At 39.3% G+C, this 15,829-nt stretch overlaps 1 protein-coding gene across 1 annotated transcript in view; it reads right to left on the bottom strand.

The window, feature by feature from the left end:
- Window positions 1–5,973: 5,973 nt before the first annotated feature.
- Window positions 5,974–15,829, bottom strand: part of CLCN4 (chloride channel, voltage-sensitive 4) — a 33,965-nt gene continuing 24,109 nt past the window's right edge. Inside the window, exons 9-12 of the mRNA XM_009078959.1 lie at window positions 15,324–15,510; window positions 12,449–12,847; window positions 7,473–7,689; window positions 5,974–6,064 (exon numbers count right to left, since the gene is read on the bottom strand). Of these exons, the coding sequence (XP_009077207.1) occupies window positions 5,974–6,064; window positions 7,473–7,689; window positions 12,449–12,847; window positions 15,324–15,510 (894 nt within the window). The remainder of the gene's footprint in view (window positions 6,065–7,472; window positions 7,690–12,448; window positions 12,848–15,323; window positions 15,511–15,829) is intronic.

Genomic DNA, 15,829 nt, shown 5'->3' with positions numbered 1-15,829 from the left:
TAGGGTATGTACTCTACAACAACAGCTGTCACACACAAACATTGCTCTGAATGCTGTACAAGCCAGGAATGGACTGCAGGGACTTCGCAAATCCCCACAGAGAGACATGCACTGATTGTTTGGACTCAAGAATCATTTCTCAAATGAATTGCAGCTGAAGTGCAAATACTGACTCTCCCCAAGCTGGCTCTTACTGATGGTGTCTTCCTAACTAGTTACCTGTATGGCTGGGAAAAGCACTGTATCTGTAGGATCACTCAGACTGTTTTAGCCCTGACTATATGAGATAATTCTGAATGATAGCATGGGTTGAAATCACTAACCTTGCTTTAGTATGTGAATTATGTTCAGAAATGCATGAAAAATTAAGGGAGAGATGGAGAGTTAACTAAATGCTGCAGCTACAGGTCAGCAGTTCCTGTCTCATTCTGCCTAAGCATAACTGCTTCAGGATACAGCTCTCACAGTCATGTCCTGGCTCCTTATCCACTGTGAATTTGCTGGTTGAGATGGTGAACATGGATAGATTGATCTGTGCAAATGCAGCAGCTATTTTTTCTGCAAAGTCCATCTTTTTGATACTGCATCAAGATAGCAAGTCAAAACCCAATCAAACTCAGGTCAACATAACAACAGCACTGTTTTTGCCACGTCCTCCAGCAAGCAGCCATGCAAAATCCCATATGCCACAAGCAAGGCCAATCCACCAGAGATGCACCTTTCTTAGGTGGGATACAGTGTCTGTAAGACACTTAGTGGGCACCAGGGCCACTAGAGTGGAGAGGAGGTGGAAGCAAGATTGCATTTGGAGTAGAGGAGCACAACAGCACAGGGGAATAATATTGTTTGTAGGAAATACATGGGAAGGAAGAGCCTTCCCTACAGGAGCAAGAAGGCACATGGACATAGGCTGTTTGGTGTGGATGAAATGAGGATAGGCCAGGATACGTAGTGCACAGCTATACCAGGGCAGCACTGAATTCCTCTCAATATTTTCTATGCCATTTGCCAGCTGTGCCACCACACGTGGTGACAGGCAGGTCTAAGGCTCAGACCCTCATGACCAGATACAAACTACAGGAACTATTACTACTTATTTAAGTTGCTGCATGCCTGACATCTCCTGGCTTTTTGGTGTGTGCATTGGGCTGTGTTAGAGCTACAGCAATCCATGGAAGAAGCTGGAGACTCTGGGACTCCAACACCAGCTTCTGAAAGGAGTAATTTAACTTGAACTAGGATATCAGTTAGTATGTTTATCAGGATCAAGTCCATATTCCTTGCTACTACCTAAATTTTAGCCCCTGACAGAGATTTAAGGGATGTTGCATCCAATTAAATGAGCATGATTGAACCTATCATTTTCAGTCTTTGAGTTTAGCTCTAAATTAAAGTGCAACTGAAAAATATATAAAAAAGTGAAATCATATGGACTTTGCAACATTGACTTTTAAAGAAGTTTCATGGTTATTGTAAACAGAACAACCTGGTAAGATAAATATTTTTTCTTCTCCTTTTAGATTTCTAATGATTTATTATGATGTTGGAGTAAAAATCATTTTTCTCTGAAAATAAAATAACCAGCTATTAAGGCTGATTCTTTGAAGTCTACTGCATGAACTTTACTAGCTGCTTGATATTAGTTAACCCATAATTGAATTGGATACCCTAAGTCATTCATCCGGCTTGAGTTATCCCTATAGGTGGGAAAAAGAAACATCAAAATCATACAGAAACATTAAGGGAAATAATTCTCTAATTAATAAGATGTCCAAGAAATGTTTCCAGTACTGTAAGTCAGTTTTATTTAAAAAATAGAGTCCAAACATTGTTTTTTATAAGGTGCAACATATACACTGTTTTCTACAATTAAAAAATGAAAACAAAACCAAAGCAAAACCATATTCATAACTATAGTGTCATTCCCACATGGAATCAGTGAGTCTCCTGCAATTCTTAAACATTCTTTTTCTGATTCATCAAAGCATAAGAATTAATTATTAGTATCACTGTGACAGCCAAAGGGTCTGTCTAATATCATTCATGTGCTGTACTTAAACTTTCTGTTACAGATTGCTTCAAGTACACATCAGAGGCTGAATGTAGCTGAACACAGGTCATGCAAAACAAAGGTACAATACTGAACTTGCATCATTCAAAGATTTTCATTCTCTTGCTTAGCTGAACAACTTTGAAGGCCAACTGCTTGAACATAAGGGTTGAACTGAGGTTGCATAAAGTCAGCAGGATATACTAAAGTACTAATGTAACTCTCAGATTGATCATGCTACATGACTATCTTGAGTTCTACAAATTTAAATAAATGCTTAAGGCTGAGATCTATGCCTCTTAGAGTCTATTCAGTAACTTCTGAGACATATTTGGGAATACAGATGGAAAACAGTGACTGATAATGGGCTTGTTATGGGGTAATAAATTAAATCATTACATCATAACTGCATTTTTTGAGAAAAGCATGTTATTAATTTATATTAAGAATGTTCCCCTTTCAGACACTCATGCTAAGAGCAACAAAGACTGTAGCATGGAGGAAGTGTTTTAATTAGCAAAGTCTGTCCAGTTTCAAAGCCCTCCATGTCATTCTAGCCTGAACCTCAGCCTGCCTTGATGATAATGCTAAGCAGCTGAAGTTAGCTATGACTGCCATTTCTGGAGAGCTAGATATAAGCTTTGGCTCTAAGGGGGCTTAACATACTTTGAACAGACACTGGAACAAGGAGCAGCACTACACTATTAAATATCCAAAGTTGTTTTCCCTTGACCCCTTAGATATTTAAACCATTCCATCTAAAGAGGAATGTGTTTGATAGAAGAGAGCTGTACACTCATTTACCTGCCTTTTACTTGGGTGACAGTCCCAGGGCCAAACTGCATCCACCATAAATGCCAAAATCTCAATTCCTTCTGTTATTGTTTCTTACAAACCCACCATGCTGGTTTTTTGGATCCTGTCTTTAAGCCCTGAGGGCTTCTTCTAAGTAGTCTAATAAGACAAGGGGATAAGCTATCACAGGGATGACTTGGTTTTAGTAAATCCAGGCTCTGAGTATTAATGGGCATTAACCACATAAATTTATGCCTATGCATAGCCACAGACTGAGTTTAAGCTGATAAGCCAAGTCAATACCCATGTGAGCTTGTATTCATAGCCAATTTAATCTCAGTCAGGCAACTCCATATCTTTTTCTCAAGAAATTATAATGTTTTTCAGTGTTAATACACCTTCCTGGTTCCTGTTAGCAAACATGGCCCTCAGTACTGTGAATGCTCTTCAGAGTTAGCTCTGCCATGCATAACATTATAATACTACATGGACTAAAATTTCCTTCAGTAACAGAGAAGACTTTAGACCTCTCCTTTTCCCTGAAGCCTTGAATTTGATTTCAAATAGTAGATGAATTCACTTCCCAACTTGCTTCTCTTGGCTTATGAACAAAAGAAATATTTGGAAGTGTTCAAGTGGGGAGAGCATGCACTCTTGTTTCCTATGTAAACATAAGGGAATATGGAGAAAGTGTTCATCAAACATATATGTATTAACATTAACAACTATAAAAGTGGAAAGTCCTTCAGTTTTAATTTGAGAACAAGATTGCTCTCAAAAGTCAGCCTATTTAGCTTAGTCCAAATCCCTTAGATTCTAGAAGTTCTGGGAAGAGACTGACATTTGTACAAAGCCCCACTTGGATTTAGTAGTGAGAATGAACTGATTTTATTTCATGATGGCATCTCGGTTCAAATGAGGAAATCCACTGTTTATAAATGAACTGATTTTATTTCATGATGGCACCTCTGTTCAAATGAGGAAATCCACTGTTTATGAGCTTGGTTGTTGACTTGGTTGGGGTTTTATGAGTTTGGCTGCTGACAACTACACAGAAAAACATAAGAAATAACCATATTATGTTGCATTTCCTATTTTCAAAAGGAAGGGGTTGCTCAGTTCTGTAGTTTACATAGTTTTAACAATATCCATTTAATAATACATTGTACTGCAGATGTTCAGTTAACAAAAAGTACACAGTGAAATCTTTATGGGCTTTGGCCAAAGCAACATATATTTATGTCAGTCTGTTGCAAACGCTATTGTTAAATGGAGTACTTAGCAGATTAAAATTATCCCTTTGCTTCCGTTTCTTTTCCTTCAACAATTTGGGCCATACTTCATGTGAATGCAGTGGGACACAGGCCAGAAGGAAGCAGGGTCACTGCAGATAAGGGGAGGAATTTGTGACATGTAACTTCGGGCATCTAACTCAGGGTGCACCTGATTAGTTGTCTCAGTTCAGGGACACAATATTTGTGCACATTGCCTACTTGTTAGATCAACAGTCTGGGTTTGTTCTGGAGTAAGCAACAGGCTGTTCTGGCATGAATGGACTCTGCTCACCTCTGTCCAGGAAGACCACCTGGACACAACAGGCTCTCTGTATGAATTTGAACAAAAATACCAGAGGTCTTAGATGCCTAAATGAAGGAACCAGACTCTCAGGAGGTCTGAAGGGGATTCAGGGCATCTAAGTTAAGATGCAACCTTTCTCCAATCTTTAATCTTATAGCTCTAAAGCAAACACTGGGCAGTGTGAATTATGTTTTACTGAGAGTACAATTTGGTGTTCTGTTACTGATAACAGTATTAACTAAAAGGTTGACTCTCTGTATCCACATAGGACCAGAACAAGGGTTTAGGTTAATTTAGCATTTTTACCTGAGTGACTTAGACGACCCTACCAGGGTCTGTTAAATCTTGTATTCTTGGTGCAAACAGATCAATACTTAAAGCTTTGCTATCATCATTTGCATTTTCAGTCCCTTTGATGCTATCCAGCCACAGTGTTGTGGAGAGAGATTCCACAGTCCTATGACTGACAGATGCATAAAGAGTAGATCTGCTACAGAATAAGTGTCAGTGACTGTTAAATTAACTCCAGCAATCTCCTGGCAGATGCAGACAAATGCCAAGAAAGAGCAATGACAAAAAGTACCTAAATGGAGAACTAAGAATCAATGCAGAATTTCATTAGTTTGTGAAAAATGATGAGGTACACAAGGGGAGACAGGTGAGGGATTCAATCTCTTGTCACTAACACTGATGAGAGAGGGATACCAGGGTCCTTTAAGTGCTTTTGAAAACTCCTTCATGGGATTCTAGGTTTTTTCCTGTTGCCACAGCAAACCACAAAATACTAAATTTTACAGTACCTGTATGCAAAATTGCATAGAGAAATAATAAATCCTTGCAAATAAACCACATTTTAACATTAATAAGGAGAGTTGATTGATAGAAATGCTAAAGAGTATAAAATTCAGAAGACTAAAGCAGGGAGCAGGGGACACTACATTTTAAAGCGAGTTGAAACGTGCTCTTACTCCTTTCTTAAGACTTAACTCTGGTCTTGATTCACTTAACATTTGTAAAAATAAATGAAGATGACAAAATTTTTCATTTAAAAATATGACATTTTTTTCCCCTCATGAAAATGGTATAAATCAGTAGCAAATAAATAGCCATGATTTCGGTAACAAAAGCAACTGACATTACTGATAAACACTCTCTAGCTTGGATGTATCTCTTAACAGCTTGTACACAAACAGTGTCTGCTAGTCTTCACACCTGCCTCATGAGTTACTGAGAACTTGATGCATCCCACTGGTGCTCCTGGCTCTTCATCTCTAAGCACCACATCACTTACACCCACCTCACTCCAATGGAGTTGTTGGGAAACTCATTAAGGAAACACAGTTTGATGTGTGCAGCTGCTCAGACCTTCTAAATTGCCTTCCTCATTAAATAAGTGCTGTCCTGCATCCACTCCCTCTGTCAGAGGCATATCAGGCCATTCCTCATACACATTACCTTTTTCTCTTTAAACAAGATGAAACACCAAACATAGCCTTTGTGTTAATCTAGAAGGGATTCCTTTGGGGTTACTTTCTTCTTCCTTTGCCAGTCTAGTTAAACATGATCGATTCAGGGTCCTGGTTTGCCATTTGAGCCATATGTCTTAGTACATCCTTTTTAGTTATGATACCCAGCAGCCTCCTAGAGGAGAAAAGGAAAGGAAAGGTCAACAATCATCTCATATATCATCCAGGTATTATATCCTGTTCAGCTGCAGGGACATTTTGTGAGTGCTTCCATATAGCACTGCCCATCTCATTCATTCTCCATGTTGGGAACACAACTGAGCTGCAACAAATAACACTTTGTACAATAAAGTAATAGTTTCCTTAGGCTCAGGCTGCAGATGACCAGCAAAACCAAGGCACCAGTGCCATGAGTGAGGGCATGGGGTTTAGTAATACACAAAGTAAGCTACAGCACAGAATTTCTGAAACTCTCACTGTCCAGAAGCACAATTCTTTCAAATTTGAGTTATAATTTCTAATTTATGAGAACCTAAATGAATTATATTTGTCAAGAAAGATGAGGTCTATGGGTTGTCTGGCCCCAAGAGTCAAAAATTTCATAACCCTCAGTGTTAAAGGGCTTTTACTTCCAGTCCTTGAAGACCATGAAGCAATGAATTTTGAAACAATGTCATTGTTATAGTTTTTCCACCTTTCATTTCATGTAAGTGCTACAACTCAAGATGAAAATTTCGAAACCTAGGCACCTAAAATGAGAACCTAAATCTGTGTCCCAATAATGGTTCTTATTTTCTTGATGCTGAGGACACTGCATTGATAGTAACGGCTGATACACAATATTTTTGAATAGCAAAAAGGATTTATAGCACAAGAATACATTTTTGCCTTCCACATTTGAAAGTGATGGCTCTGGTTTTGCTATTCTGTTGCAGTTTCTTTTTCCCTGGGATGAGCCATGATCCCCAAATATCTCAAATCGCATTGGAACTGTGTGGGATCTTATTTCTAGTCAAGATTTTTACTCTCCTAATTTCATGTTTGCGCAGACTCCTTCGAGAACTTTTGGTTTATACATCTCTTCATTTTCCACTAAAGAAAGCTGAACAGATTTATTTTCTTCCAGTGGCACCTTTATCACAGTCTTCACAAGCATCTCATCTAGCTGGCTGTCTAGAAACAGGCACATTCTTTGCAAACAGTATTACTTGCCAGAGCTGCCTCTGTTGAATACTGAATGATAGTGGGAGTCAGAACAGTTTATTTTGTATTTATCTTTACCTATCTAAGTGACAATACACTAAGGATTTGGAAGAACGCAATGAAACAGAACACCTGGCAAGCACCATTTGGGTTCCGAGTCTGACTACTTTTGCTGCCTTGGAGAGACAGTGGATGAGCTTTCCTTATTCTTTTATTCACAAAATAAGACAAAATTAAAGTATTCACTTGACTGTCTCATAGGTGCTGATTAATTAGCTACCATCTATAATTGTCTTTAAGCAGGAACAATGGTGGTTTTGTTAATGCTGGGGAAAATCTCCTCAGATTCTCTAAGCATGCTTCACTCAGCAACTACTCACCCACTGCGAGTAACAAGACACTGCCTGAGTCCAAGTTTTCGGAAAATATCTACCACAGTCTCCATCGGTGTGTGGTCAGTGACTGTGAAAGGGCTCAGGTTGAGAATACGGCGCAGTTTCAGTGGGTGGGGACTGTTGGGTGGCAGTTCTGGGGGGTCTTCAGTGAAGTACACAATGGAGTTGCTCACCACTCCATCCTGACGCTGTCTTGCATTCTCTGTACAACAGAAAGATCAATGTAGAGAGCAAGTTAGGCTTCATAACAAAAAAAAAATCAAAAAAAGAAATCCTCCTTTGGAAGGCAAAGGTAGTAGTTTGGCTTTGTCTTTATTATACTGAAGTCCCAGAAGTTGAGGTTACTGATCAAACTTCAATTTCCTTGAGGCATTGCTCCCTTGAAGCAAATATAAGTGATGTTTCTAGAGACACATACTTCTGTTTGGTTGGGATAATGCTTTTCTATATAAATATGCAGCTCATTGCATTCACAGACATCACTAATCCAGTTTCTGTCAAATTCAAATGACTATGTCATTTCCTCCATTGTGATCATCACAACAGAAACTTTATTATATGTCTGAAGGGGTGAAGTCAACAGCTGCGTATGGTCCCAGCTGTCTTGGAGCAATATGTTTGTTCCCAAACTTCTCAGTGGAGTTGGGAAAATCTGGATATGGGGAATGGATTTATGAACACAAATCTAGGGAAAAGACAAATTGACATCCCAAGGATCTAGGAGTGGTATGGGTGTTGTTCTAGACTGGCACACCTGTCTGACAAGCAGAGTAAATTTCATAGATTTGCACTTAACTCCTTAAATAGAGTTTGCAGATCTAGATCGTAAAAGATAAAAAAAGATAGCATCCTGCTTATAAGAAAATAGTAAAAGGAGGGTGAAATATACAGGTAAATGAGTTTGATACATTTTTCTCAACAGCACATATTTGACCACTTTTCTAAAGTTCAAAAGCTATCATTAATAATTTGGTCAAACAACGAAGTGAACATCACACTACAGCTGGAATTTACATGATCAGTATAAGTCTTTAACTTTAAAGTATGCTCCAAGAAGAATTCTTAGCACTGATGTAGTTTATTTTCTTTGTGGTGTTTACCTCATTTCTACTCAACACTACAAAGCATAAACAATATATGGACAGATTTCCAAATGACAGACAACTTCTCTATCCCCAGTATAAGAATATAAACTTTAGTTCTGAGGGTTAACTCTGTCTTTTGTGGCTGTTTTGTTTTGGTTTTGTTTGCTTGTTTGTGGGGTTTTTTGGTATAAATTCTTGGAAATGGTTAAAATTATTATCTTTGATTAACATAGTTTGCTTCTGCTTTTGAGAGGCACAGCAAATCAGACATACTCAAAGCATATGTACATCTTCTTGAAGCTCATTGCCATCAGTCAAGGCGCAGAAATCTGCTCCTGTGACTTGTAATGTGTAGACAGTAATGGTTTCCAACATGTTCCAGCTGCAATTCTTTTTACACTTAACGATCATTGACTTGTAATATTTCTGGAACTGGAGCAGTGCTGGCTCAAACCTAATATCAGTACAGTATGTGATTTTCAACCTTATCACCCCACATATTACAAGCCTTACTGCAGTTTATAGGAACGATGCTAGCTCTGTCTCAGCTTGTTTCGATTCATACATCTAATTTCAAGTGTGAATATGCCTGCATAGTTCTTTGATATATGATCTGTGCTAAGAGGTAACATTAATCAAACTGAAGGTAACTCCCACCCTTTGATAAAAACCTTTGACAGTTTGGTATTTCCTTCCCAAAGCTGCACCCAAAGCAATAGGGCCAAGCATTTCAGGTTACCACATTGCTGTTCTCAAGGCACCAATGACCCTGAACAACAGTGATTAGCCAAAGCCATGATTTCACTCTTCCAAGTCAAACATCTCTGGAGAAATTTGAATGATGTAGTACTGTGGAGTAAATTCAGTGGCATCAGAAAAATGGTGGATTTTGTGTGCAGTCTCACTGGATGGGGGAGTAAGAGTAAAGTCAAAACAGGAGACCAGATCATTTTTGCAGTCAATGGGTAAGAAAAACAGATATAGATTAACAGAAAGAGCAAAGCAAATGGATGACAATATCTGCAGAAGGCTCTTGTTGTAGAGAGAGTGAAATAGTTCTCCCAAATGTGAAATGGCCTCTCATATTCAGGAGTTCACATTTCACAGCCTGTATCAACGATGTTGCTCTCCCAACTCCACACCGGAAAAAGCATATTACACAGGCCACCTGGCTATTGTCCAAGGCTCTGCCTTTTGTATGGTGCCTCTGGAGCTGGCCAAATTTAAGAAAAGCTTTACAAGGTTAAATACTCCCCTCTGTAAGACTGTAAAGTAGGTGCCATCTAAAATGCAGACACGTATTCTCAGAGGGTGACTCTGCCCATCTGACCTGCCTGCCTACTCAACAACGATCAGTGGAAGGATGCAATCCTCCTGAGGATGCTTCAGAGCAATTGGAAATAGTGTTGCCATTGACTTTACAGGCACTGGATGCATTTCTAGAGCGTGCTTAGTGCTCTGCTCTGTAAGAAGGAAATTATGTAGGGGCAAATTATGAGGCAGATAGCTGTGTGAGGGAATTGAAGCACTTCCCCAGAGTATTCCCTGGACCACTATACTGCTGATGCACAATTTCTTGGGCCAGAGAAAGAAGCTGAGGATTCTAGGTTGAAGCCATGTCTCTTCGAAGTGCAAAGTGTCATCACATAGAGGCACCAGAGCTAGTTTAAACTGAGGAGGCATTCTGCAGGACACGATGCCGTGAAAGAAGAGATACCAGTGTGAAGAGATACTGGCATTGCCTGACTCTGCTTTTCAGAACACCTCATTCCCAGGCTACAGTGCTGTTCAGATGGGACTTATGCTGCACTCAGATGTAACTCCAGTATCCCTGGATGCTGTCAGGCTGAGCAGAAGAACCTGAACAGGTGGATAAAAGATGCTTCACCACATGTGATGCTTACCTCTTGGCAATTTTATGGTTAAAGGAGACTTGCTGTATGGCTCCAGGAACACAACCATGAAGCAAGCTGAGGGGAAGGTTCACAACACATTAGCTACTCTCGTGGTAATGATGAGTGGTAATGATTTCTGCAATACAGGCAGAGCAACTTTGGCCTTCAGTGAAGGAGGATCAACTATCAAAAAGTTGCTAGCATGGTACAGACCCAGTGTCTGGCCCTACCCTGTGCTGGATATATACACTGTGTCTTTCAGAAAAGTGAAACCAAATCCAGACTTTAAGTCACAAAGACACCAACCATACTGGAAAGATTAACCGTTTATCATAGAGTCAGCACAGAATGACATGAGGAGCAGTCCTACTCAACCCAAGGGAAAAAAGGTTGCCAAAGGTCCCTGATAGCTGAAGATTTTAGGAAAACTTATCTACGCAGATAAGATTGTAAGTCTCAGTTTTGCGTCATTTCTATGAAAGATGCTCTTAATTTGAACTGATCAGGAGACAGTACCTTTTCCTCTGAAAAATGTGGATGTCAAAGAAACAGTTTTTGAACAGGAAGGCATTTTGATCTAAATGTTTACTGAGTTTAATTTTAACTGATGTTTTTTGCTATCAGTGCATAGCTGGACATTTTCTAACATCTCCTACCAAGACCATTCAGCTATGCTGCCATTTATGACCCAAATCAAAAGACTCAGTTCCTCAAACTTCTCTGACTCACTTCAGGCAGCATATGATCTTTCTAGTTTTAAAATGAGGACTCTTCATCTTCACTCCATGCAATCTTCCCATTGACATACCTTCCTGCAAAGGAGACGCTTAGCATGGACAGTGTAAAAGACAGACACTGGGTAGGCTAAATACATCTAATTAAGGTTTTTTACTTCTCACAGGGAAATAGAGAAGACATTTGAAAATATTTTAAAAAGCAGCAAAACCCCAAACTATTTATTTTATAAATGCTACAAGCTCTTGGCATTTACACATTTGGTGAAACTTCAGACACTTTCCAAGCTTGGCTATACAAGGCATCTCTTGTTACTGTCAAAAGGAGATTAGCCCTCTGAGAAAAAAAAAATCCTTTGAAAGGGGCAGCTAGCAGTCTTGGACTTCCATCTAGGTGTCTTTTAAATCCTCTTATTCTGAGACTGGTGTACAGAGGATTTGTGGAGACTTGTTTTGCATGTTTTTGTAGGAGGGAGGAAAGAGCAATCGGTGAGAGTGGACTTTTAATGAAAAGAAAATTAGATTCCCACACTCCTTGGAAGCTAAATTACAACTGAACAATTAAAAGAGCTGTAGAACTGGCAGGAAGGCCTGTTCTGCTTTCCTATATTTTGATAAATTAGAGATATAACTAAATGCAAAATGAATTCAATTCATAAACTATTTTTTCTGTAACTTAAATGACAACTTGCAACACAGAAGGGAAAAAATGAGAATTTCTTAATGAAGAGAATTCTGCACTACATTTTAAGGAGAGAAAACTGGTGTCTGTCATTTTTTCTTCTTCTCCTTGTAGTATTAATGTAGCATTGATGACATCATGCCAAGAGATGAAAAGAGGGAAATAAGTAAAAAGCTTTCCACCCATAGCACTAAAGGCCTGCATGTGAGAAAAACTGAGATAGTGCCACAGGAAAAAGCACAAGGACTCATACTTCATCACAGGTGACAAAAGTTCATGACTGACCCAGCTGCTTCTGGCAGCCCATGGAGACTGCAGGAAGCTCAGCACTGCACTGGTTTTGATCTGGTTCTGACAAAACTTCTGGCCCACAGAAATCTACCAGGTGGTATGATGCAATAGGAAAGCTTCCAGCTATGGGTCCCAGCAACTAGAAAAAGCCAGATTCAGAGAAAAGGTTAAGTTTGGTTCTTATTTATCCATTCTTTGAGGTAACACTGCTAACATCCTACCCTACCAAAACTTCTTTTAAAATCAAACATATGCACACTGATACTCTACTCACTTATTGCAAGAATCAACTCTCGTCTCTGTGCAAATCCAATAAGTCTCTCCGAGTCTTTTGAAACCACTACTGGAAAGCCATTGTAGTCAGTCTCCTTAATAAGGGTCTCGACATCCTCCACTGTCATGCTGTCCTGAGTCAGAACAGAGAGAGGAGCTTCCCCACGTCTCGGTCTCATCACGTCAGTTGCCAGGGTTCGGTGGGTGAATTCATCCTTCACATCCAGAAATGGGTAGCCATTCAGATGAATGTGAGCTTCATAGATCCCTTCTTTTCCAAAGGCATCTGCCACCCACTTGCTTGTGACAGCTGCAGCCATAAGAGGTACGATGTACTCCAGGCCTCCAGTTAGCTCAAACATTATCACCACCAGAGAAACCGTCATTCGAGTGACACCACCTGCCAACAAGGAAAAGAGTCAAGTTTCTCTCAGTGACAGGGAAGCATACAAACTAAGCAACTCATTTATACTTTTGAGTCTTACACTCAAAAAGGCACGTGATTATTCATGCTCAGTACTTTGCCCTTATACTTTGTGAAGCATCTTTGGACTTACTCACTGAAGAAAGATTTTTCACCTAGTGCAATTTTCATCAAAAAGGCTGAGTGAACTTGCTCACGCCAAAGATGCTAAGGTTGAAAAGCAAATAATGAAAGCTAAAAGACTGAGCTATAAAGCCAGAAAGGATGCCAGAAAATCAACTATAATGGATACTTGAGAAGCTAAAATAGAATCCTGCCATTAGGCCTCTAAAATGACTCCAAGAATCAGTTAAATACCATGGCTGGGGCAGGTAGGAGCATGGAGAGGTGGTCTTTACCCTGACTCAGCTATCACATTCATACTGAAGAGAAACATAAGCATTATCTTTGGGCAGGACATGGTTACAAAACCCTACATTAGAATAGCTTAGGGGCACTGCAGGAGCTATGCTATAGCTTAAACCCTGGAGTTTGATATTACTATAGTAATACAGTTGGAACTGTGTGCAGCTTGGTTTGAGGCCATCTAGGCATGCAGCCATAGACAGGGTTGTAGCTGTATTTTTCAATCTAGTCTTTCTTTATTAATTTCATAAGCAAGCTTCTTGCTCCTTCAGTTTACATTAAAGGATAAAAATAGTCACATAACTGTGGACAAGTGTGTATGTATCACTGAATTATTAGGTAACATTTCTTTGCCTCTGTTCAAATGGTAAATGTAATAAATCTGCTATTTTTAGGCCTCAAAATACAGCACCATTTTAGATGAGAGAAATCAGAAACAGGTCATTAGAAGATGCTTTTCATCTGGCACAATACAGGAAAATTAGACTGTTGATTATTTAACATGATGATCCGGATATGGCTTTCATCTGAGGAATGTCTTAAACTTCTGACTCTGGAAAGCTGAGAGCAGATACCAGAGTAAGAAACATTTAATACTTACTCCCTATCTCTTACTCTATGCAAGATAGGTCTGGGCTTAAGTACAAGCTGTGACCATTCTGCTGTATGTCTCACCGTATTATTAACATCACTGCACCTTAATTTAGACCTATTAAAAGTGGAAGCTATTGTTGAGTAGAAGATCAACTGGAATATCAGAGCAAAATTTTTATGTATTATTTCTTTTATGAACGTTAAGATCATTTATCAAGAAGAGGAAGTGCTTTACTGGATCTGACAGTATGATTCATCTGAGCTATTTTAATATGTCTACACTGCTGTAGGTGTCCACATCCAAAGGGATGATCCAGATCACCTTTTTAATCTTTGGAGAAAAACAGGCCCTTTCAAGGCCAAATTCATCTGTTCATTTGCCTGGATTTAGATGTGTATTGCCAGATAAGACAGATCTTTCCATTATCTCATGTTTCTATTTTGACTGTGAAGGGTATCAACACAGCCAGCTCAGACGCTGATATCTACCTTATAGACATTAAACTTAGCCAAGCAACTTTTACCCTTCCTTCCTCTACAACTAATCACAGAAATGGTCCTGCTTTTCTAATATGAGTGTCCAAATCTGGATTTTTCCAGCTCTTCCTTGAGTACCTCTTTCATTTCAAACCTACCCAATCACATTAATCATATGCTATACCTCCCCACTCTTTTTTATCAGCTGATGATGATATCAATAATGACAACAAAAGGAGATAGAACATGTAATTACAGAAGGGGAAAGATATGGTCAGGCAAAAACATGTTCAGGTGGTATGCTTGTAACATTCCTGGTGCATCTATGGCTAGAAATTTGATATGTGAGGTATTATTCAATGATCTTGCTTTAATAATTAACAGATCATTGCTGTTATATCCAATAAATCCTATTGATTGAGTGTAATCTGATATTGGCCTATGGTCAAAATGAAAACCTAAATACAGCTTAATTGACCATAGCATGACACACAACCAAAATTAGACCCAGAATTTTTACCTCTGTGTAGCTTAAAATTGGCCAGAGCTGGGAATTTTTTTCCCTGCACTGAGAACAAGAACAGTCTAAGCAAGTAAGTAGCTTTAGTTCAGCTACATGTAATTATAGATGCAATTTCATTACATCAAAAGGAAAAAAAAAGCAAAACCACTCTTCACTGGAAACCTGCAGCCTAACTTTTTTTTTCTTTCCTTTCCTATGATTTTCAGCAGATTACAAAAACTAGGCATTGGTGACTGCAAGCCTCTCTGTTGCTGACTACCTAGCAGATCACTGGAGCAATGATTAAAAGAAGCTGCCCATGCTTTAGCCCATCACATCTTGATTTCAACCTCTGTTATGTCCAGAAATGCCAGCACAGCAGTTAACACAAGCACAAAGCCCTCTTAAACAACTTGTGTGTCCCCAAACATCAGTATTATTCATGCCCAAAAGAATGATCAGCAGGTACCGTACCCAAGCAAGCTGCTGCTCCCACCATAGCATAAAGTCCTGGTGTGACACAGTCTGCCCCAGGTCTGCACCAGTTCCTGAAGATGATCCAGTCATGATGGTGATATGCCAGCTGCTCTACTCCAATCCCAACCATCCTGCCAGCCATGGCTCCAACAGCCATGCTAGGAATGAAAAGGCCTGAAGGGATCTAGAATGAAATACAGACACATGAGCCCCTTGACAAAAATAACTAGTATCAAACAATATTTTATTAGCAAGAGAACAAAGTTTCCTTATTAAATGCTAGCTCAGAAAGGCATAGCTTCATGGCAGCCTACAGTGTTGATCCCCATGGTCTGACCTGGGTTCTGCAGTGACTGAGTTTGTGTGGCTATATGTGTATTAAGAGCTCTATAAAATGCTAATGCATTTTTTAAAGTAATTTTGGGTCTTACCTGCTACATCACACTGAATTTGAGAGGTAAATGGTGTTTCTGAGCAATACCCTGCTTTTGAAGTCAAGATCC

The sequence above is a fragment of the Acanthisitta chloris genome, unplaced genomic scaffold (assembly GCF_000695815.1).
Source record: "Acanthisitta chloris isolate BGI_N310 unplaced genomic scaffold, ASM69581v1 scaffold22547, whole genome shotgun sequence".
Lineage (NCBI taxonomy): Eukaryota > Metazoa > Chordata > Aves > Passeriformes > Acanthisittidae > Acanthisitta > Acanthisitta chloris.
The sequence above is the reverse complement of the archived record's forward strand: the minus strand, read 5'-3'. Positions and strand labels throughout refer to the sequence as shown.